The following is a 25,300-nucleotide window of genomic DNA, read 5'->3' as shown; positions in this document are numbered from 1 at the left end:
TAGGGGTCTTTAACAGTGGGAGGAAACTGGAGGACCCGGGGAAAACCCCCGAAGTTAGACAGGCGACCCTACTCCTTGTCACGTACAACCGGTGAATCGAAACCACGCCAGTTGACTCGACGACATACCTTATGATACAACGCGCACGCGCTTACCATTCGTCCCCCTAGGTTTCTATAGTCTTTATCAAACAATGGAGACGGGGCCATATAGTGTGCTATGAGGGGAGTTTTTACCAAGACCAACCATACCTGAGGCCGCGTCCACTGTATGTCACTGTGGAGATATCTGGCTATAATCTATCAAATAATAACATAAAACAAAAACCACAAAATAGATTTTTCACCGGTTTATGAAAAAATATAAATAAATTGCACGCACAGCAAGTTAAAAATATATTTTAAAAAATTTACATCCATTCTAACTATATATAACTGTGTGGGAATGGTTATTTAATATCTGGGTAGTGAATATCCTAGGACGATGAAGTTAGTTATTCGCCACCCGATTTAAACATCATCTACTAAAGCGTCGACTCAAACGTTCCCCTTGATAGATAGCAACTTCGTGGTCGAAAGTTTGGACTTGGATCTGACAGAGACGTTCCAAAGGCGTCACTGGTTACGAAGAATTCAAACCTCAAACATAGATGTCGTCACACAGTAGCGGATTAAACGGGGGTAGAGCTGGGGTTGATTGGACCCTCGGGGACTAGCATCATTTTGTAACAAATTGTAACAAATGAGAATAACCCTGTAGGTTATTATTAAAAACCGTTGAAAATCAACGGAGGGGGGGGGGGGCAAGTGGTCTAGAGTGCCGCGTTTCGACCTCTAGCTGGCCGGTCACCTCTGGCTCGCGGCTGTGGTTTCAATCCCTGGTGTGGCGCCTTCTCAACGTCGTGGGTTTACTCCGGGTACTCCGGTTTCCTTCCACAGAAAAGACCCCTGCGCGTGCGCTAAGATAATAATAATAAAAAAATAAAACCTGTCTGCGATATCACCTTCGGTGGAAGCGGACGTTAAACATTAAGAACAACAACAAAATCAACAGGGTTCTTCAACTCAAAAGGATACTCTCCGACCACTTCCCCAAAAATTGTTTGTGTGTAATATATATTTTAGACGAGATGAGGGGGAAGGGATGCTGACTGTCCACAATGTGGGCTGTGTTTGAAATAAACAAGTCCTGTAAGGAGATCTAATTTATTGGTACGGTGTGCTAAATGATTTTTTATCGAAATGTATAAATTTTGAAATCGAAAGTATAACGCCTCAGTTACTGACAGCGTTGATAAAGTTGCGAAAAATTTGATATTTCCCGAAAAATTCAAATACCCCACAGTGACTTTGATGTGTAATGAACCCTGGCAACGAAACATGTCCTAAACATCTGAACGAAATAGTGACGAGCCATGGAAACAACAAATATATCAAATAATCATATATTTATGTGGTTTGGACATGATTTAAAAACTGACTGTTATCAGAGATTTTTAAGCTTGTGGTCCCAAAGGAACGGAACTTCTCTGCATCTTGCCGGAATCAATGATGAATTTCTCCATTGTTTTCGGTGTATACATGTCCTGATGGGTTGTATTAAAACAGGTCGCATTTCTCCATGGCGGGAAAAAGTTGGTCTTCTTCATCTGGAATTGCAAAATGCAGTTAATTTGAATTGGAAATCTATACGTTTAGTTCCACCTGGCAAACTTAATTTCTTTATTAATGCATGTAACATCTTAAAATAGGTAAATTTTATACTATTAGGACGAATTAAACATACCCGAACCAATGTAGTGAAACAACTTTCGTTTATATGCAAATATTGTCAGTAAATTTAATCACGCGATGTTTTATCAAAATTGATACGGACATTCATAATTACGGTGCATTAGTCATGCGCAACACCCTGTTCGTGGTTTTATATCCCGTGTCTTGATTGGTTGTTGTTCATGACATATATTTAGCCCTGCCTTAATTTAACTAGACGTCAATTTAAAATATCTTGCAAAGCCAACAATCTTGGCCTCGATTTAAAAGAGATGGTTTATACCCGTGTCAGGGAGGATTATGTTTAATTGTAGTTGGATGTGGCAGAAATGTAATAAATAACAATAACCAGTCATTGTTTTCGAATAAAAAACCAAATTGGCAGTTTTCCTTTATGAAGTCAGGCCCCAAGTTCACAGAGCATTCTCAGACTTAAGTTAAGAATTTACTCAACTTTCAATCACTGTTTATGAAAAATGTCTTTGATCCAGAAACACAAAACTTTGCACATAGTTTCTTATTGATGTATTTGATACATTAAAAAAAACGAAGGTTTTATAAAGGGCTATATTTTAGTTCAAATAAGTCCTACAATTTTGAGTAAATTCTTAACTTAAGTCTGAGAATGTTTTGTGAATTTGGGGCCAGATCTGATTCCTATCGGGGGGTTTCTGGGTAAAACTATATAGTACCATGTTTTATTTTATTGTGCTCAATAGCTAAATTTCCTTTCATTGATAATCAAGGTGTAAAAAATAAAATAAGGGTTCGTGTTTACCTGTTCACCGGACTCCATAGGGTGTACTCTGTCTACATTACCTGGTTTCAAATAATCAGACTGAGTTGTCGAGTTGTTTATCTCATTTTCTGGAAGAAAACAAAATGTAATAATATAACGACAAATGTAACAACTAATGTAATACTAAATAATAAATGCAGTAATATATGTAATAATATAATTCTAAATGTAAAAATAAATATAATAACATAATTCTAAATGTAACAATATAATTCTAAATGTAAAATTAAATATAATAGTAACACAATTTTGAATGTAATAATATAATTGAAAATATAATAATAACAATAATAATATAATTATAAATATAATCATAACAATAATATAATTATAAATGTAATAATAATAATAATAATAATAATATAATTATAAATATACTCATAACAATATAATTATAAATATAATAATAACAATAATAATATAATAATAAATGCAGTAATAACAATAATAATATAATTATAAATGTAATAACTTACTGTAATGTAATAATTATAAATGTAATAATATAAATATAAATGTAATAATATAAATGTAATAATATAATAATAAATGTAATAACTTACTGTAATAACGTAATGGCACATGAGAATTGAGATAGTATTTATTTTTGGTGTAGGTATAAGGGGTGGATTTGGGGGTGAAGACATCTTGAGTGGTAGTAGAATAATAGATAGATGGCTTCTTTATACGGGGTTCACCAAATAATACGTTACTCTTCGTTAACTCATCCGCGCCTTTTAATATCGTATTGTGTAGACCGGGAGCAGGCTGAAATAGAAACATTTAGGTACACAGTCAGTCAAAATAACACATAGTAACAGTCAAGAACACGTTTAGTAGCAGTCAGTGAAAAGAGCACATTTAGTAAAACAGAGAGTCTGTCAACACGTATGGTAACAGACTGTTACTAAAAGTGTTCTATCTGTCTGAAATCCTATTAAAAAACAATATTAACACCATAATCTGTCAAGAATCAATACATCTAGGAGTATATAATATAGAGATATCCAAATAAAGATCAGTAGTCAGAATAACACATCAAGTAACACAGTCAGTTAAATAACACATTTAGTAACACAGAATCAGTTAACATGACTCATTTAGTAACAGAGGCCCAGTCAACATAACACATTTAATAACATAGCCAATCAAAGGAACACATGCAGTTACATTCAGTCAAAATAACAATTTAGTAATTAAGTCAGTCAAAAGAACACACATAGTAACAGAGAATCGGTTAAAATAACACATTTAGTAAGAGTCAGATGCAATATAAATGATGTGACTGGTCTTGACGGTTGTTGTCCAGACGTCAGTTTATAAAGTTATTGAAGTCTTGTACATAACGTCTTGATTCCCCGGTTGTACGTGACAAGGAGTAGGGTCGTTTGTCCAACCTCGTGGGTTTGCTCCGGGTCCTCTGGTTTCCTCCCACTGGTAAAAACCGCTACGCGCAAGCGAATTGTTGAAATAAAATTAAATTGAACCATATGTTAGTCCCGAAATTACCTAGTTTGTGTCAAGTGGACGTTAAACCCCATTTCTCTGCCCTCTCTCTTGTCAATAATACACCTGATTTGTCGACCATCTGAACAGCAACTGTTCTCAGTATGTCAGAATGATGCACACAAAAGGAATATAAAATAAAATGAAATGAGGTTTAATGTCGTTCTTCACCAACCGGAACCACGTTATATTAATACTTACATTGCCATGATATAAATTACTGGTCGTCATAGATCTTCTTTCTGTGTCATTCCCCCAGTCACCTCGGGGAAAAGCACTCTGGTTACGGGCTATGGATGGAGCCGACTTTTTATCTGAATTTAAACAACTACATTTATATAATATTGTTCCCAATCTTATAACCCAGGGACTTTAAAACCTAATACTGTACCTTCTTTTTCATATACTGCACCATATTTATGGAATGAAATTCCCCAGTTTTTATGGCATCTTGGCCTACTCTTATATCGAATTTCAACTGCCAAGGGATCTTTTACGTGCACGCTAATGTACAAACGGGATCTCGGTTTTTCGTCCAATCCGAACGACTAGACAGCTGTCCTTGTCAGGCCCTCCGTCCTGCATCAATGACAAGGGAGAACCACGTCGAAATGTCGATGAACTTTCTCGGCCAATGCAGGGATCGAACGCGCGACCTACAGGCTAGCAAGCCAGCGTCTTACACACTTAGCCACCGTGGCTCCCCCAAAATCCATTAAGAATCGTGGCCTATAGAGTGTTTTGTCCAGAAAATCATCTGGCAGTTTTATTGCATGAACTCTGGGTGCTTTTAAGTGACGGGCTACGGCAAAAGAAATTTGATTTTGTCGTATTCCAAGGACAGGAACAATAATTAGAAGACTTACATGGTACCGTGGCCATTTGAAAGGAACTATTAGCTGTACTCATGTAATTATCCCAGGTTTTCTTGCCATCGGACTGTTTAAAATTGGTCTGTAATAGAAGCTGACTGACTGCTTGACGATCGTAACTAGGTTTAGGACGATCGATTCCTTCAATACATGGGAATGATGTTCTCATTGTTGTGTCACGTAGTACGATCTTCTCTGGATCACCATTCGGTACATTCGTTACTGTTGTCTGTAAACATATAAGAAATATAATTTAAATTCTCATCAACTTTGATACCATACGTTATTTCTCTTGGGGATATTTAGGAACAAGGGAGATAAATGAAATGAAATGGGGTTTAAAGTCCTAATGTTCTCGACTAATGAGAGAGAGAGAGAGAGAGAGAGAGAGAGAGAGAGGGGGGGTAACGTCCACTCGACACATACTAGGTCATTTCGGGACTAACACATGGTTCAATTTTATTTCAATAATTCGCTTGCGCGTCGGGGTCTTTAGCAGTGGGAGGAAACCGGAGGACCCGGAGAAAACTCATGATGTTAGACAGGCGACACTACTTATTGTCAGGTACAACCGGGGAATCGAAACCACGCTAGTTGACTCAATGACAGACCTTATGATATAATATGCACGCGCTAACCATTCGACCATCCAATCCCCCTAGGTTAATGAAGACGGGCACACGGCATACAGTGTGCAGTCTATCTTATATCGAATTCCAACTTTAAAGAGTGCATGCTAATGCGCATGACGGACCTCGATTCATTCCTTGTCAGGCCTCTCCATCTTGCACAACTGACAAGGGGAAACCACCCTGGACAATCCTGGGCACCTCCTGGTAACCGAGAGAGAGAGAGAGAGAGAGAGAGAGAGAGATACTCACCGGATAAAATGAATCTAATTTATATTGCCATTTATAAGGAAACTGTTGACTATGAGAAGTGGTAAAATCGTTGTATTTTAGATCTCCAGTTATTGTTGGTGGTCCTCCTGAAATATAAATAAATGGCTTGTTTATATAACCGGCATTTCAGTCTTCTCTTCATCACATCCCAACAGTCAAGGGTTCTTGAACGTGCACCACAACATGTATACAAGACACTTGCCATGTCGGGAAACCACGGTGGCTAATTTGGTAAGATGTTGGCTCGCTAGCCTGGAGGTCGCGGCTTCGCTCCCGGTGTTGACCGAGAAAGTTCATCAAGATTTGCCGGTGTGGTTTCTCCTTGTCAATGGTGCAGGACAGAGGGACTGACAAGGACCCGGAGAAAACCCATGAGTGGGACAGGCGACACGTACAACCGGGGAATCGAAACCACGCCAGTCGACTCAATGATAGACCTTATGAGTTAATGGGCACGCACTAACCATTCGGCCATCCACCCTTCACCCCACCCTTAGGATGCGAGAAGGTTTATGATTATACAACTTACCTTCATGCATAGACTTGGCTTTTATAATTTTACATACTGATGTATCATGACCTACAAACTTATCTCTATAATCTGATTTAGGCAGTGGGGCTTTTCCCGGATCTCCGTTCGGAACATGGGAACCATGATCTGTTATAGTTTGTATCCTTCTAAAATCAGGCCCTACTTTCGGACCAAAATAATATTCACTTGTTGTGTTGAAGGAATTAAACTTGCTCAGATCTTTGTCCATTTTAAAATTTGTGGTACTAAGTTTTGTCTGAGCGTTTTCCAGAACGGGTTTCACGGTGGGTCTGTATTCATACGCATTGCTTGTCTCCGACGACATTTCGTTGAAGAATTTTCGGTCTCTGTGCATAACAGGCCCAAGAGCAGGCAGGTCAGTGGGAAGACTAGAGTTATGTCCTGGGTGATCTATATAATGTTTTTTAAAGACGCTACACATGGCCGGGTGAGTTAAATCTTCTTCTTGTGATATGGTGAAGTTGCCTGGACCAAGATGGCCATGAACTGGTGGCTTGATCTCTATCATCGTTAAACCGTCCGACATCTTACCCTCCATCTTGATTAAACAATATCTGATGTGAATCCTTTCTATCTAAAATATAAAAATAAACAAATAATGAGAGATAGAGAGAGAGATAGAGAGAGGGAGAGAGAGAGAGAGAGAGAGAGAGAGAGAGATGTCCACAAATGTTCAATTTTAATAATTCTCTCGCGGGTCATATGGGTCTTTAATAGCTACAATTTTTAGCCGTGATAATTCTTATCTGGAGCAAGACGGAAGACATCAGTAGTGGAACCATTTCTAGGGTCTTTAACAGTGAGAGGAAACCGGAGGACCCGGAGAAAACCCACGAGGTTGGACAAGCGACCCTACTCCTTGACATGTAGAAGCGGGGAATCATAACCAAGCCACTTGCCTTTATGACAGACCTTATAATCCCACGCGCACACATTAACCATTCGCACCCCCCCCCCCCCAATCAAAATTATAGAAAAGGCAATTCCCCTCATTAGCCTGGTTACTATGTTAACAATTGGAATTTGTTTGAACACACTAATCATCAAAAAATCCCATTATTTACCTGTTAATTAAACGTTAATCCCAGATAAATAATCTATTGATTATCACATCGGGTATTTTAATACTTCAATTAGTTGTATGTTAATTACAGCAAATCAATTAATAAACAATAAGGCCTAACAGTTCAATCAAGCATGCAAAATAGTACAATTACAATAGGAAATCTTGCTGACAATCTCAACAAAACAAACAGTGTATTTATACATTGCTTGATAATTGCTTGAAGCCTAGTCGAAACGTCGCTCAGTAATAAGCAGTAATTGTATTCTATAGAATTGTGACCTGTATAGTATATTATACATCATAGGGTATTTTTTTTAATATGAATTACATGTTTGATAGTAAACATATGTTTTAGCACTAAATAGGAAGATAAATGAATAAGTTTTAAAAATTTGAAGAAAAACACCAGAAAATTGAAAATCACATGATAATAGGTCAGGTGCACCATAATAATAAGGGTGTTCCTGTCCCCATGTACCTGTGGTTTGTAAGGCATTAACATATCACACAAATAACCCCCATGTACCTGTAGTTAACAAGGGATTAACATTCACTCAAATAACAAGCAGAGACTTTTAAGTTCTTCTGATCTGTTCAAAGATACATTATGGGAGATTAGATAAAGAGCTCGTAGTTCGCACTATAATAGTTAAAAACTAGATAATGTAAAGGCAATTTGCTGAAAATTTCAATCAAATTGATCCACCCTGAACCGAGTATTTAGCGATTGAAGTTTGGGGCTAGGCTCGGTCATCATTACTAAAGTCGGTACGATAAAAAACATAGCTTTGATTATCCAGTTTTTGATTTAATCAGAAGCAGGAGACCGGGTTCTAATCCAGTAAATATCGCAGCCTAGCGATGCCATCGAGGGTTGGATAAGTTAATTAATGTCTAATTAATAATTTAGATAACATTTCAGGCCTAAAGAAAGACCTGCAATTGACAGATGTAGCTCTTGCACAATGTATGTTTAATGTTTTGTTCTTTGTTCAGTCAGCCCCCACACGAATTATAGGACAATAGCCTTCAGTGGTCATGGCATATCATGTAATCTAATACAGACATTTTGTTTTGTGTTTTATCTCGAGTAGCTGTGTATCCTATGTATCAGATTAACACAGTAGATTATAAATAGACACAGTAGACCCCTAGCTCTGCCATTGTTTATAGAGTTGGTCCACTGACACAAAGTAGGTCATTTTGGGACTAACATGGGGTTCAATTTTATTTCAATAATTTGCTTGCGCATAGGGGTCTTTAGCAGTGGGAGGAAACCAGAGGACCAGGAGAAAACCCCAGGAAATTAGGATCAAAATCTTAATACATTTTTCTGAAGAACCACAAGAGTTCAAATTTGTAATTCTCTTTAGTGTTCGTTTAATCAGTGTGTTGTGGATTTACACAGTTGGTGTGAATGTTTCATATAATATTTATAAACTTGATATAGGATAGATTCATTACTTCATGACATAGCCTACATATAGACATAGTATAGAGTACCACCAGTAGTCAATAAATTGAAAATAAATACAATTCTTGAATATTTTGTTATGCAAAAATAATAATTAAATAAAATAACTGCATATTGTAAGAACAAAAAAAAAAAGAAATATATTTTTGATAAATCAATCAATAAATAAGCTTACCACAGTTTATTTGTTAAAAAAAACAGCAACCCACCCATTTGTTTAAATGTTTAGTCTCGGCCTACAACACATATTATCATATATGATAACAATCAATTCGTGACGATGCATATTTATTTGAAGAGTGCCGATATCGCATAGTATTTAATCTAGCGGGTAAATAAAAACATGCAAGTGACAGCCTATACTATAACTACCTACGATAGGCCTATATTTAATTTATTTTCTTACTCTTACCCGATTTCAGTTAAGAAATAATCGCAAAAAATCATATAGTATAGTGACTACATCTAAAAACGCGCATTTTAAAATTAAAAATGCATAGATCTACGGTTCGCAATAGCTAGAATAATGAATATAATTATTAAAAATACCCGCCAATAACTTTCTAGGCCGTGAAGTTAATAATAATAAAAAAATATAGATATCGAGCTTACCCTTCGTTTATTTGAGCGTCATTCTAAACATGTTCAATAGAACGAACCCGGATAACCGATTGTATTAAAGATCCCTTCACATTCGACGAGATATTTACCGTTACCCCGGACAACGCAAACCGGAAACACACGTTTAGTTCTTCGGTGAACGGAAAGTATAAACGGCCGACGTAATGAATATGGGTCATTATTCACAGTTCGCTATTCGCGATACACAGTAACATTAATTGCATGTTGTCATTAGAATGAATTTGACAATTAGATATTTAGAATTAAACCTTTTCATTATTTGTTCTAACGATTTTGACAATTTGAATTGTTTTTATATAGATAAAAATGATTTCTTATTGAAATATGAACACATATATCTAACAGCGAATAGATAACTAACTCATAAAAAATAATCATGGCTGCCACGAAGCAAGAAATAAATTTTACCCGTCTTTTAAACAGATGTGAGGTTATGTTAGCCGATAAAAATAATAATGATGGCTGGAGGATAGAAAAGGTGAAACAGTAGATTTCTTCGATTAGTTGTCTTGAGAGAGAGAGGGAGAGAATTACCCCGCCATTTAATTCTACCCGAGAGAGAGAGATGGGGGGGGGGGGGAACTGGCTGTTACTTTAAATTACTGTGACACAACATTTGCAATGTGATTATGGGCACCAGTTGTAGTGAAAAACATACACAGCAGACATAGCTCAACGTTTTTAGTGATGTTCGTTCGTTGCCAATTGACTTGCTTAAAACAACCATCAATTCATATAAGCTTATTTATATTTGTCTCAAAATATTGTAATATTGACAAAATGTCAAACACCAGTTACTTCCTTTGTATTTTTTGTTTCCATTTTAAATGATACACAGTGGTTCAGTGAATAAGACACTGGGTTGCTAACCAGGAGGTCTTGGGTTCTTTCGAGGTATTTGGCAGATAAACTTCCTCTGGAGTTAATTTTCCGGCATACCCAATTGTCAGTGAACTGTTGCAGATCAGAGGGCCTGACAGGGACAGCATCTAGTCCTTCGAATGGTAAGAAAATAGAACCCTTGGCAGTTGTAATTCAAAATTAGAGTAGGCTGTGTAGTGCTTTCTGCTGTCCGGGCAAAATTTCCCTCATAGTGTAAATAACTAAAGCCTGTCTTCATTAGATGAGTTGGTGAAGAAAATTAGGAATTTAAATCCCAGTTCAATTCATTTCATTTCATTTATTTTTTTTAGTATGTTGAAGCTTTACATCAACAGTTGAATGACTTGAAGAAATCACAAAGGTAAGATATATGTTGAAGAACCAAGAATGCCCCAGTTTTGAATTGAACTGATCGGATGATTCTGATTTTCAGTGGATTTAAATACGGTTAATAATTTAATTAAAAAATGGATAATCAAGACTTTGTTTATTGTCCTAACAATCCTAACAATGGTAGCAATGACAATCTAGACTACACTGTTCTTGAAACGGCAATTGAAATTTCATTATCTATTTTTATAACAAAAACTGTCAGCTCTTTATCTAGTTTCGAGATCCTGTATGATTGAAAATGTACGGGAACAGTCTATTCTTCGGTAGTTCATGTAAAAATCCCTTGACAGATAGAAAAATACTTATTAATACATTTTAGGTGAAAATATGTAGGCCGGCAAAATACACAAACAGTGATGAAAACTCTAATTATAGGTGATTGAACTTCAATTGAATGAGGAAAAAACCTAGGTCCAACTATATTCATATTGACTGGCATGTAAAAGACCCATGACAGTTGGAAATCAAAGAAAAATAGGCAGAAATATATGCTGCAACCTGGGCAACATTCTCCTATATGTTATAAAAGTTCTTTTTAAATTTTCAGTGTTTGATTTCTAAATTTACTGCTTTATGTTTTTTCTGTAGTAAACCACCTCAAGACACGATAACTGAATATTCTAGAAAAGTTGATTTATTAAAGGGATTAGTCCAAGCTCGACATATGGTGAGTTGATTTTTGTTTCTTCGTGACAAAACAGGAAAGGAATGGATCCTTACTGTGACTCGGTGGCACAGGAGTTCAAGGGTTTGATCCCGGTATTGGGGGGGGTGGGGGTGGATGGCCGAATGGTTAGTGCATGCGCGTTGTATCATAAGGTCTTGTCATTGAGTCAACTGCCGTGGTTTCGATTCCCCAGTTGTATGACGTACGTGACAAGAATTGGGTCGCCTGTCTAACCTCGTGGGTTTTCTCCGGGTCCTCTGGTTTCCTCCCATCGCTAAAGACCCCTACATTGAAATAAAATTGAATCATATGTTAGTTCTGAAATGACCTAGTTTGTGTCGAGTGGAGTTAAACCCCATTTCTCTCTCTCTCTCACATTACAGCAGGAAAGTAGGATGCTAAACCCCATTTGATGTAATGAAGATTTTGAAGTTTATATATGAAATGTTTTTTTTAGCCGACAGCCGGTGAGAAGATTTTGATAACGGATCAACTACCTTCAGTACCAGTCAGTGATATACAAGCTAAAGAATTACATATACAGGCAAAATCGAAATATAGACAAGAACAAAAAGATGAATTACTCGGTAAATATAGGCATTGTTTTTTAAGGCAAGTGATTGCTCTCGAGGGCCTGCCGCACACCTGAATGTCAACCGAGTGGAGGTTTTTCTTCCATCCCTTAAAATTGAAAATCACTCTCCTTTACAAAGGGTTTATTATCATTTATGAAACCAGGAATGACCCCATCACATGCAGTTAATATCAAATCACTCTCCTTAATTTCTAAATCACTCTTCTTATTGAAACTGCGAGAGCCTTATAAGGGGAGCGATTTTTTCAATTTGTTGATTAAGGGGATTGGGGGGCTTTTTTCAGCTCTCCTCTAAAAATAAAAACATCAACAACAGTAAATATACTATAGTTATAGAAGTAGAGGTATAATATTCATAATAAAAAAAATTTATGGATTTACTACTTCTTGGTTTATTTTATACAACGTTTCTATACTCTTACAGGTATCTTTATCAAGCTGATGTAATAAATCTATAAAATTGTGTTATTATCAATATAGTTTTAGTTACATGTTTCACTGATCCTTTGCATTTTTCAAAACCAATAAGTTTTGTCATTCAAGGCAACAAAACCCATATCATTTCATTTCTTTCAATATAAAGAAACAATAGTGTTACCCTAGCATCTCCATTTGTAAAGTGAATCATTAAATGAAATTAAATGAAATGGGGTTAAATGTCCTACTGTTCTGCTCTGACTGAGCTAATGAAGATGGGCACACGCCAGGCAGTATGCTATGAGGAAAATTTTGCCCGGACAGCGGCGCTACGGTCTACTCTTATATCGAATTCCAACTGTTAAGGGATCTTTTTACGTGCCTGCCAATGTGTACACGGGATCTCTGTTTTTCGTCCCATTCGAACGACTATACAACTGGCCTTGTCAGGTCCTGCATCACGCACCACGTTAAAATCTGTTTCTTTCAATTCTTCAGGAAAAGATACCGGTTTACGACACAGAAATAAAACAACGGACGAGAATGATATTGATACAATACTTCAACATCATCATCAAATGCAGGAAAAATTAGCTGATGAACTTTTAAATTTAACAAGAAATCTTAAAGACAATATCAAAGTATCTGGAAAAATCGTTGAAGAGGATACGAAGGTTTGAATTATTATAATGAATACCTGGGAAATTGCGATAGTCATCACACATATGTTAGTGGTTGTTGTCATATAAAAACAATTTCTGTCGGTCATCAAAAACATTGAAATTTAAATTATGTTGACCATGAGTCTGATGAAAAAACCTGTTGGGGTTGGAGGCCATTTGAATAAGGTTTTGATTGTGTAAACACCATTTAAAAGAGGTTTTGCTCATTTAAGCATCATTTGAAGGAGGCTTTGGTCATTTAAACATTATTTGAAGGAGGTTTTGCTCATTTAAACATCATTTCAAAGCGGTTTTGCTCATTTAAAAATCATTTGAAGGGGTTTACCTCGTTTAACCATCATCACTTGAAGAGGCTTAGCTCATTTAAACATCATTTGAAAGAGGTTTTTCTTGTTTAAACATCATTTGATGGAGATTTACCTCATTTAAACATTTTGCTCATTTCAACACCATTTGAAAAAGGTCTAATGCATTTAAATAAGATTTCAATTGATTTCATGTTGTTGCTTATTACATGAAATATTTCTATTTTCAGAAAATTATCGAGAGTACAAGATTATCGGACACAAATTACTCCAAGTTAAAGGTAGAAAGTGATAAATTAGAAATGCACACCAAATCATGTTCCTGGTGGATTTGGATCATGTTGGGTGTCGTTATGATGACTTTCTTGTGGATGATTCTCTTTATGAAAATGTTTCCACGGAGATGATGGGAGAAAATGAAGTCAAAGACTGCCATGGAGATGATGGGAGAAAATAAACTGGGGCTATTTAATAAATGATTCTTTTTTGATCTGATATAAACAATAGCTACCATTTTTTAAATGATGACTGCATTTTAAAGGACAATATTGGTGTCAGTCATTATCACAGAGATCATCGATACGATAGATGCATAATATAAATTTCAAGAAACGGAAGTGACCAACCCAAAAGGAAAACACGAATTATCCTTCTATATAAGTGACTGAAGTGACGAGTGATAACAGATATGCGGGCGAATTTCTGCTCACTAATAATTCCTTTGAAGATTAAAAGTTGTTGTGTGAGACTGTGGGAGGATATCTGACAATTTAAAAATATAATTGACTGTCACTAGATAAGAGAAAACAAACAAAAACAAGAGAATGTACGGACTATATCGTAGCAATGATCTCTGTGTTCAAATTATATTTGGAATGTGTTTAACAAGTTCTATCACATATGTGATAATGACTGACACAAATGATTATCAATGGAAACCATGAACAGCGATATATGTACTATGAGCGTTAGGTTGCATTAATATAGATCAGTAAAAAATATCCAACTGGCAGCATCGTGAAAGAGGAATCCTGAAATAAATTTAGAGGTTTCCATGGAAATGATGGCAGAAAGTAAAGTTACATAGATATGAGTGCAATAAGAAGTATCAAAGATATTTAAAAAAAACCCCCAAAAACACAATCATAAAACTGCAATTAATTGAAAAACTGTCTAAGACTTTTATTAAAAAAAACAATTACAATTAAATGAAAAAGTTTGTTGAATATTTATTAAAGAAAACTGTTAATAAATTTATGTAGCTTATTCTAAGATGTTGGTGTGGGGGTTCGCTTTAGATCATGAGGTCTGTCATTGAGTCAAGTGGCGTGGTTTAGATTCCCAGCTTGTAGGCTTACTGACAAGGAGTTAGTTTCTCTGGTTTCCTTCCCCTGCTAAAGGGCCCCTATGATGTCCAATCAAATATTGAAATAAAATTGAACTATATGTAAGTCTTGAACTGACCTAGTTTGTATGAGTAGACCTGTCTCTCTCTCTCTCCCTCTCCTCACATTGGATAAGAAGAACATAGATATTTTCAAAGTCCTGTACCCACTTGTCATGGGTTTGACATATATTGCATTGCCTAGTGGTTCACATGGGGCTAATAATTCAGGTTCACCTGGAATTCTATGACGAGTTGGTTATTCAGGAACCCTGATGTCCAGGCCAAATTCTACTCCCTAACATTGAATATGTTACCATGGAAACAAAAGTAACAATATGTTAGTTTCAAAAAGACTGAATATTGTGATGACAAGACTTGAAACCCCATTCCATCAAATCAGTTTTTATCTGCACTTGAGGGTTTGCTTATTTGTATAAAGGGGCATAACTCTAATTGTAATAATGGCCCAACATATTGTACGGTGTTGAGCTTAAAATGAGTCGATCGGAGTTGGTAAAGTTCAGTTCTAAAGCCGCAGCTTACGTCACGTAATGCTCACGTCTTGTCGTCTTCTCAACTGTGATCTCGAGTTGCAATTGAATTAATTGAATTGTTGATTTATAAACGGCATGCTTTGTTTGTTTAAACATGTTTTATTTGGTGGACAAAAACCTAACAAGAGGCATAAACTTCCAACAAGCTCTTTACAAACGGTCCCTGAACGGACAAAGACCTCTGAACGAAACCAAGGTGATTCGGACCAAAAGTCAAAGCTTATTGCAATCTGATTAAAATACAGATCTATATTTCGTTTCGTTTTTTATACTTTCGATGGCCTACACTACATGAAGATCTGACGAGTTATAGCCATAGGTCACGTCAGGGTCAAAAGACCGACTTATGACCCTATGACGTCAGACATTTGATTAACCAATCAGCATTGATGTTACTAGGGGATTACCCACAGTTTCGTGCAAAACACGCCTAAATCTCGCCGTAACAGACCGTTTCATTGGCTTATCCCTGACACCATTCAGAACACGAGTTAAATAACAACTCTTTTAGATCCAAGTGTAGTAAAGACAAGTAAAACGAAATTTTGAACTATAAAAACGAAACGAAATAGGATCTGTGTTTTAACCAGATTGAGCTTATTGCTACCACATACAAGACTCATTCGGACCGTAAGATAATGGATACTACCAACCTCGTGGGTTTTCTAGGGGTCCTCCGGTTTCCTACCACTGCTAAAGACACCTACGCGCAAGCGCATTATTGAAATAAAATTAAACCATATGTTAGTCCTGAAATGGCCTAGTTTGTGTCGAGTGGACGTTAAACCCCATCTCTCTCTCTCTCTCTCTCTCTCTCTCTCTCTCTCTCTCCGAGATTTAGACAACCTAACTGTGCTATTTTTTCCGCCAATTAAAGTTAATTTCTATAAGTCGTATATATTTTAAAACCAATACCACTAACCTAATGGAAAATTTACTGTCATTGTGAATAAATGATGTATAAAAAGCAACCAAAATATTTTGCTACCTTGTTCCGAAAATCAACATAAAGTATATTTATGGGATTTCCCGATTTATGGACCAAATTGTAACACAAATAAACAATATTATCATGAAAATAATTTAAATAAACTTTAGAGAAGCTATCAAAATACTACACTAATCTTGTTTAGAAAATAAATTAGGCCCCAAATGAAAATTGTTGTCTTTACAATTACTCTTATCTTGATCAAATTTCTAAATGGGCAAGTTAAATGACTTAAAGAAATAGAAACATTGTGTTTATAATTCAAAAACACAAAACTAGAATATAAATCAGAGACAAAGTTCCTTGGTATGATACATACTGATCAGCAGTGAATATTTGCTAGGCCGCTGCAATATTTTATAAGGATGACATCGATGCGACTTAATGAGCCACAAATATCAACTTTTTTCCACCGACAAATTAAATTCTAAAACATTTTTTTTTTATGTATAAGAAAAATAAATAAAGACGTTTGAAGTATTTGTAGATAAAAATGATTTCCTATTTAGTGTAAATGGGTATTAAAATGAGTAAAAAGCACCATTCTCCCCGAACCAGTAATGTCTGATGTAAACAGAGCACGCGCTTTTGAGCCAATGATTGACGCCGCGTGCTGTGACGTCACGTGTTGAAGGCAGTCATCTTTTACAGAGATATTAGAAGACTTTCGTAATCCTCGTGAAACAGATTGGGCATGATATTCGACTCACGGCTAACATGTAAGTCACACATTGGGGGCATCGTCAACTGCACATCTAAAACCTCTATTTAGTCTCGTTTTTTATAGTTCAAATCTTGTTTTACTTGTCTTTACTACACTAGGATCAGGAAAAGTTGTTATGTTGATGTTAGGGATTAGCCAATGTAACGGTCTGTTGCAGCGCACGATGCACGGAACTGTGGGTATCCTAGTAGAAACATCAACGCCGATTGGTTAATCAAATATCTGACGTCATAGGTCAAAAGCCGCCGTATGACCTCTGACGCGACCTCCCACAACAACTGGTCATATCTTGACGAGTAGAGTCCATCGAAAGTATAAAATACCTCGTTCGTTCTATCATTCCTGTGTGGGGTCTGTCGTCCGCTTCCGCAGTCAACCAATTATTCCTGGCACTCCAAAAACTAGGCTCTATACACATATCCGCTTTCTTCATTTTTTACCCCTTCAAAATTAATTAATTTAAAACTTCCTATCAAGTTGTATCAACTTTAATTATCATTTTACCAAATATCAACCACACCCTGGAGCAACTATAAAAAAAGAAACCCACGAAAATATATGTTTTGTAGCTGGGTTCTTTTTTTTTGGTAGTTGAACAAGTCGATAAGTGTACGAGGCGGCTTTAATCAAGGCCAATCTCGAGAATATTAATCCAGAAAACATTTCAACTTGTTTAAAATATAAATAAAGTGAATCTTTGATGATTAAGATCATACAACGAGTTTAAAAGTGCGGTTGTTGTCTATATAAACTATTTAGTTAAAATAAGCTGGTGGATGCGAACAGTAATTAGATAATATTACAACTCAAGATGGCGGATTGTAGCAGGTGCGCGGTGTTATAAACATGGTGAGAGGGGTAATAAGATCAAGCGATGAAATATTCCTACATCGTTTGTCGTTTATTCACCGGTTAATTAATACACACGTTTGATCTGAGAATGTTGTTGGGAATACGTTACATGTTGGGTGTGTATCTCTCACTAGACTCCCATGACATGCTCACTCCATACAAAGTACAACGAAAATTAGCTTTGCGAACTGCCGAGTAACAAAATGAAATGGGGTTTAACGCCCTACTTTTCTCCACTAACTAAAATGAAATGAAATGTGGTTTACCGTCCTACTTTCTGCTCCGTACTGGGCTAATGAAGACGGGCATACGCCATACAGTGTGCTATGAGGGAAATTTTGCCCGGGCAGCTGCACTATCGCCTACACTTATATCGAATTCCAACTGTCGAGGGATCTTTTATGTGCACGCCAATGTGTACACGGGACCTCGGTTTTTCGTCTCATCCGAAGGACTAGACAGCTGTCCTTGTCAGGCCCTCCGTTCTGCACCACTGACAAGGGGAAACCACGTCGGAAAATCTGGATGAACTTTCTCGGCCAATGCAGGGGATCGAACACTGCACGAACTTGGCAGACGAAGGCGGACCTAAAGAAAGAGGAATGAAGAGTAATTGTCTACGAGGACTCTTCCCCATATCTCCATCAAATTTCAACTGCCAACGGTTCTTTTACGTGCACACGGACGTCTCCCGTCAAAAGGCAACACCTAGTAACTCACGTTTTTCTTATTTTGAGAAAACAAAGGAAAACGTAATGAATGAATATTTGCTAGGTTGTGTCATGGGTGTAACTGCTTACAAAATCAAAAGATTGGAATATTTAGTACAACAACAGGAAGCACATACCCTAGAAACTACAAATTTGGTCCGAACTCAATTTTGATAACAAAAGTGAGTTATTGGGATTTGACTTTTGACGGGAGACGGGACCTGGGTTTTCCTTCTACTCGAACGGGTAAACGCTGTTCCTTCTCAGACCCTCCGTCTCACAACACTGACAATGGGAAACCACACAGGTAAAACCCGAGAGACGTTCTCGCCCAACCCCGGTATCGAAACCCCGTACCTTCTCGTTGTTGAGCCAGCGCCTTATTCACTGGGCCACCGTGGCTCCCTGCTAAAATAAGAACTGTGTTTATAACCTTAAAGCAAGCATTAGAAACATGTCAAGATTTCTGCAAGGACAGTGTCAAGTCGTCCGGATGGTATAAAGAAACCGAGGTCCCGTGTTCACATTGGCGTGCACGTAAAAGAACCCTTGACAGATGGAATTCGAAACAAAAGTGGGCTTCAGTGATGCTGCAAACAAATTCCCCGCGAACCGGATGTCCATCGTCATCACCCCGGTTGGTGCGGAAAAGTAGGACGTTAAACCCCATTTCATCAACATCTACACAAATAAGATCCTTAAAGCTAATAGCAGGGGTTGGATGGTCGAATGGTTAGTGTGGCGTGCGCGTTGTATCATAAGGTCTGTCATTGCGTCAAATGGCGTGGTTTCGATTCCCCGGTTGTATGTGACAAGTAGGGTCGCCTGTTCAACCTCGTGGGTTTTCTCCGAGTCCTCCGGTTTCCTCCCACTGCTAAAGACCCCTCCCTACGCGTATGCACTTTAATACACAGGAACTTGAAGGGATTAAAATAAAACTTACTACTGCTTCACTATCTATTACAGTATATAGCATATATAGTCAAGCAGTAGTAAGACGTTTTATTTTAATCCCTTCAAGTGCCTGTGCTTTAATAAGAAGGAAATATTGTCATACAAATTTCGGTACTCTCTCTCTCTCTCTCTCTCTCCCACACTCTCTCTCTCTCTCTCTCCCACACTCTCTCTCTCTCCCACACTCTCTCTCTCTCTCTCTCTCCCACACTCTCTCTCTCTCTCCCACACTCTCTCGTCTAATCATGGTTTATGTGTATTTTGTGTTGTTGTGTGTGAAATTCCTGGTATTTGTATAATTAGACACGAATGATGGATACCAGTCGAGTAATATTACACCGACATTACAACCTCCCTTGATATACTCTAACATACACCTCCTTACCTCTATCTACAAACAATTAACAGATTCTAACCCTAAACACCTTATTCGTATTCACACAACAACTGTTATTCGAATTCTAACCTTAACCACCCTATTCTTCTTTGATATAACTGTTATTCAGATTCTAACCCTAGCCACTTTATTCTTCAGATAGTGTAGTGGAGTTTCAAGCCATAGCCACCTTATTCTTCGTACAACAACCGTTATTCATATTCTAACCCTAGCCACTTTATTCGTCTTAATAAAGCAACTGCTATTCAGATTCTAACCCTAACCACCTTATTCTTCTTAAAACAGCAACTGGTATTCAGATCCAGATTCGAACCCTACCCACCTTATTCTTCTTAAAGGGGCATTATGGGAGATTTGATAAAAAGTTGACAGTTCTCGCTATAATACTTAATAAAATAGATAAAGTAAATATAATATGCTGAAATATTCAGTCAAATTGCTCCACTCTGAACCGAGATATTTAGCGTTTGAATTTTAGGAGAGCCTCGATCATCATAATACTAAAGTAGGTACGATGAAAAACAGAGTCTCGATTATCCATTTTCACAAAATGTATTCCAATCCGCTAAATATCGCTGGCTAACGATGGCATCGAGAGTTGATTATTATCTGGATAAGTTAATTAATGTCTAATTAATAATTTAGATAACATTTCGGGCCTAAAGAAAGGCCTGCAATAGGCAGATTTAGCTCTTGCATAATGTACGTTTAACATATCTGTTATTTGAATTTGGAGATTCAAACCCTAACCACAATACTCTTCACGTAACAAAGGCTATTCAGATTCTAAACCAAACCACCATTAACGAAATAACACTGAACCATATGTTAGTCCCGAAATTACTTAGTTTGTGTCGAGTGGACGTGAATTCCCATCTCTCTCTCGTTCATCAGACAAGTCAGTGAATTGTAAATTCTATCTTCTTTCCAAAATGTGACGAGCATTTATCAATTATCTCTAAATTAGGAAAGAGATGCGCGTGATGTGATGAATAAAGTTTCGATGGGGCGCGTGGCACGTGAATCGTGACCCTCACGGACAGAGGTAGCCCCTCCCCCATCGCGTGATGTAGATGCTCGTGAAGAGATTAAAATTCTTCTTGTAGCTATGGCGTCTGTCGACCATTGCTTCTAGTTGTTCGTCTTGGTTATTTTAACTTTTCACGAATCACGTAAAGCTAACTGATCGTTTTACGGCCACCAGACAAAAGTCTAACTTTAACTTAAGCTTATAATTCTTTTTATTCTAATACTTAATATCCGTTCTACTCGAGATTTGATAGGCGAACAGAGAAGCTGATGGACATTTCCTTCACTTATAACCAATGTTGAATCAAGCGTTTCTGACAAGACCACAAATATGTGTATGGTAGCTGCAATATTGTATCGTTGACGTGGTCTCTGTTACAATCCATATATCATTCATCGATGCTTTGCCAAAGTTAAAATGGGCTCTAACGATTCATTTTCAACAAATATCGTCATAATTTGTATTGAAATAAATGCTTTAATCACGAAAAATGAAGTATGAACCAATAAAATAGTCATCGCACAATTTCTCTTTGTGGTAAAGCGTTTTACATTTTAGAAGCGACATTGTTTAGGTAAACAAGACGTCATGACAATCTCGAGTAGACGTTGGGGTTTTTCAAAATCAACGAGTTATATCATAAGGTCCATGGTTATATGCGGTAAGGTTTCACTTTTAATTCAATGTAGATCATTAAATTAGGTGTTAAGCTATGGGTAGTAACCTTTGGGACCACATTAATTGGAAATGAATTCAATACCTTCTCAAAGAAAGTCCTTAGAACCGTTCATTACTGTGACTGGGGTCAAACATCAGTAGTGGAACAATTTCTAAACCTATGGTTGACACCTCCAACAGCTCCTAGAGTTGATAAAGATCAACACTGTGTCTATGGTTGGTTCCTCTAACCCCCCCCCCCTCACACACACACATTTATCAACATGTGCTTATTATCTCTAGTGGGGGTCACGGTGGCTAAGTGGGTAAGACACTGACTCACTAACCTGGAGGTCGGGTGTTCGATACCTGTATTGGCCAACAAAGTCCATACAGATTTTCCAGTGTGGTTCCCCCTTGTCAGTGATGCAGGACTGAGGGCCTGACAAGAACAGCTGTCTAGTCGTTCGGATGGGACGAAAAACCGAGGTTCCGTGTTCACATAGGCGTGCACGTAAAAGATCCCTTGATAGTTGGAATTCTAGGTAAGAGTAGGCCGTAGTGCCGCTGTCCGGGCAAAATTTCCCTCATAGCCCACTGTATGGCGTATGTGTTCACCGGCAGCGAACCCGCAACCTCCAGGCTAGCGAGTCAGCGTCTTACTCACTTATTCCAAGATTTAAGCGAAAAACAGAGGTGGCGATGCATTAATACTGTCTGCCGTTGATACCGGATGTTATAAAAATACTAATCTAAATTGAACCATTTGTGGACTGATTCATTTTCATTTTTTTTTTTTTTTTTTTAGAGATTCAGACTTTCACCATATTGTAGTATACCCTGAGATGACAAGCAGAGGCGTTAAGTGGATTGATACTAAAATGAGCTCCGTCCATCCGTCCGTCCTATTGCCCTGCCATTCAGGAAATCCTGATTGGAAATTTCGCGGATTTAATCAGATTAGTTTTTTGCGGATTTCATAATTTTAGTGTATCCATGGAAACGAATGTCACCTCAGATCGAGCGGTGGGATGTTAATGACCAGGTCTTCTGATTTATTTCCATTAACTGAACATTGGATGAATGGCGAGGCATATAATCTTCTTCGAATACTGACGAACTGATACGACATTCTGTCATATATAACCGTCTAAAGTCACAAAGAAACATTCCGCCATTTTGTATATAAAAACCATTTCATTCATAATATGTAGTGTATGTGTATTGTTAGATGATATCAATACGCGGGTGAAGAGGTGTCAAGTTTGAAAGATGATCGGAGATAATTGTCCATGTATCAATTACTCGCCTCGACAATAAAAATAAAACCACAGTTTGTCTTTCAAAATATTTTATTGATAAATAAGTAAGTGAATCCTCCATCTTATAATAAACTTATTTTATCCTTTTTATAAAACACCATTACACCCGTGGCGTAGTAATATGACACGCTGACAGAAAGGCGTGTGTAATATGACAGTGTTACTCCGCCATATAAAAAAGGGGTTGAGAAGACATATTCCATCAAAGTTTAAAGTAATTTTAAAGATATTTGCATTTTTCGGAAATTTTCACACGAATCACAGCTTAATCATGCTTGATGATTTACAGAGGCATTATGGGAGATTATGGTTTGGATAAGTTAATTAATGTCTAATTAATAATTTAGATAACATTTCAGGCCTAAAGAAAGACGTGCAATAGGCAGATTTAGCTCTTGCATAATGTATGTTTAAATAAGAAATAAAAATATCAACGACAGATTATCTCCAGTGCCCAAGTTCACTAAGTATTCTCAGACTGAAGTTAAGAATTTACTCAACTCTAAATCACTGTTTATGAGAAATATCTTTGATCTAGAAACAAAAAAAACCCTTTGAACATAGTTTCTTATTGATGTATTGGATACATAAAAATAACAAAAGTTTTATAAAATAAGGAGAACAATTTTGATTAAGGTCCATTGACGTCATATATAGACGTCTCTCTCTCTCTCTCTCTCTATCTCTCTCTCTCTCTCTAACCGCCACTTTAAGCCACTAGGATGTGGGTATATAGACAGGGGTAGAAGTAGTGGGATTAAGTAATAAAATAAGACTATTACTATATGACACTTCATATGATCCTAAAATAAACATCGAGGAATAGATATCTCGGAGTTAATCTTGTCATTTCATCCCTTCTCAAACTTTAAACTCAAACCCTCTCTATGACGGGTGTTGATCAGGCCTAGGTGTGTATATATACATACATACGATAGACGGGAGTTAATCAGGTCTAGGTATATTATTTATAAAACTGTGGAATATCGTCATTGGCTTTCATATTGACTCTGTTTCCTATTCCTGTAACACGTGCTCTCTGACTCTCTGGATATAGATACAGATTTCAACATAGGAGTATATCAGGTAGGGTTCAAATATTGTATCTTTCTCTATCTTATTATACTACCTGTCGCCTATCGTTGTTGGGTCGGGAACGGGTTCCCAAGCACACAATTCATCTTGTTGATTTTCTTGGGGCTGGGCTTGTCGACAAAACCCGAAGACTCTGTCAATGCATGTACGATCGACACATGAAACTTTACATGTTTGTTCCTTGGATTACCCTCATCGATTAACGTCACAATTTCAAGATGGCTGCGATGACGTCATATCCGTTTTTGGTGCTTGTTGTTTCTGTGTTTTTCTAATGGGATTTTACGCCCACTCGACAAAAAACCAGGACATTTCGGGACTAATACATCGTTTAATTTTTTTTTCAATAATTCGCTTGCGCGTAAGGGTCTTTAGCTGTGGGAGAAAACCGAAAGACCGGAGGAAAACCCACGAAGTTGGACCACACGACAACACTTAATTCAATGACAGACCTTATGATCCGACGCGTTAACCATTCCCCCCCCCCCCCGCGGAAATCGGTTTGTTTACTAACCTCAATTTTACTCCGACTGCATCTATTGATGTTATATTTTAAAGGCAGTTTCAAACCTCTAAAAAGAAATCAACATCAAATAAATAATCCGATAAATTCGACCATTTGATTTTTGATTGATTGGAAGGGGTCTAATTATTTCAAATATTGAATGTTCTCTGGTGTTTGGTCACCTACCTGGTTATTTTCTGTCGCTCTAGTCTAGTGTTCGATGTCGAATTTAATGTGTAGGTAAGAAACTTTTTTTTGCATTGTTTTTTGTTATTAAAGAACATCACGATAGAAGGCCAATAAGCAGTTTTGTCATTTAAATTTTAGGCAAATAAAGGTTAAAAAGTAATATTGATATTGTAATCCTAACATTCGAAATATAAAAAAACTACCCGGTTAAAAAGTAATATTGATATTGTAATCCTAACATTAGAAATATAAAAAAAACAACCGTAAGGTTAGAAAGTAATTTAATCGATTCAAACATAGGAATAATAAAAAAAAATACCCGTAAGGTTAGATAGCAATTTAATCGTAGGAAGAAGCTTGAACATTTTTAAGTATTCTAATACAACTTTATGTAAAAGTACTTCTTTA

The 25,300-nt window shown here is 37.0% G+C and overlaps 2 protein-coding genes across 2 annotated transcripts; one reads left to right on the top strand and one right to left on the bottom strand.

Annotated features, from left to right (window-relative positions):
* Window positions 1–850: 850 nt before the first annotated feature.
* On the bottom strand, window positions 851–9,646 carry LOC126817261 (uncharacterized). The gene is made up of 8 exons (XM_050544073.2): window positions 9,557–9,646; window positions 6,381–6,978; window positions 5,831–5,937; window positions 4,944–5,178; window positions 4,279–4,391; window positions 3,135–3,339; window positions 2,551–2,639; window positions 851–1,648 (listed from the first exon to the last, which is right to left on the bottom strand). The coding sequence occupies exons 2-8, from the start codon at window positions 6,940–6,942 to the stop codon at window positions 1,496–1,498; spliced, it is 1,464 nt and encodes a 487-aa protein (XP_050400030.1). The 5' UTR covers window positions 6,943–6,978; window positions 9,557–9,646; the 3' UTR covers window positions 851–1,495.
* A 283-nt stretch (window positions 9,647–9,929) lies between these two features.
* LOC126817277 (vesicle transport protein USE1) lies at window positions 9,930–14,794 on the top strand. The gene is made up of 6 exons (XM_050544125.1): window positions 9,930–10,064; window positions 10,780–10,829; window positions 11,450–11,528; window positions 11,986–12,115; window positions 13,039–13,214; window positions 13,759–14,794. Exons 1-6 carry the CDS (start codon window positions 9,963–9,965, stop codon window positions 13,933–13,935), a joined length of 714 nt encoding a protein of 237 aa, XP_050400082.1. The 5' UTR covers window positions 9,930–9,962; the 3' UTR covers window positions 13,936–14,794.
* The last annotated feature ends 10,506 nt before the right edge of the window (window positions 14,795–25,300 follow it).

This window comes from Patella vulgata, chromosome 4 (genome assembly GCF_932274485.2).
Source record: "Patella vulgata chromosome 4, xgPatVulg1.2, whole genome shotgun sequence".
Lineage (NCBI taxonomy): Eukaryota > Metazoa > Mollusca > Gastropoda > Patellidae > Patella > Patella vulgata.
This window is presented reverse-complemented; position numbering and strand designations above follow the sequence as displayed.

Coding starts and splice junctions, on each gene's coding strand:
- LOC126817261 (XM_050544073.2), bottom strand. CDS start 6,942: ATGGAGGGTAAGATGTCGGACGGTTTAACGATGATAGAGATCAAGCCA. Junction 5,938..6,380: donor AGCCAAGTCTATGCATGAAG/GTAAGTTGTATA, acceptor TTTATATTTCAG/GAGGACCACCAACAATAACT. Junction 1,649..2,550: donor CTATGGAGTCCGGTGAACAG/GTAAACACGAAC, acceptor TTGCAATTCCAG/ATGAAGAAGACCAACTTTTT.
- LOC126817277 (XM_050544125.1), top strand. CDS start 9,963: ATGGCTGCCACGAAGCAAGAAATAAATTTTACCCGTCTTTTAAACAGA. Junction 10,830..11,449: donor GACTTGAAGAAATCACAAAG/GTAAGATATATG, acceptor TTTTTTCTGTAG/TAAACCACCTCAAGACACGA. Junction 11,529..11,985: donor TAGTCCAAGCTCGACATATG/GTGAGTTGATTT, acceptor TGTTTTTTTTAG/CCGACAGCCGGTGAGAAGAT.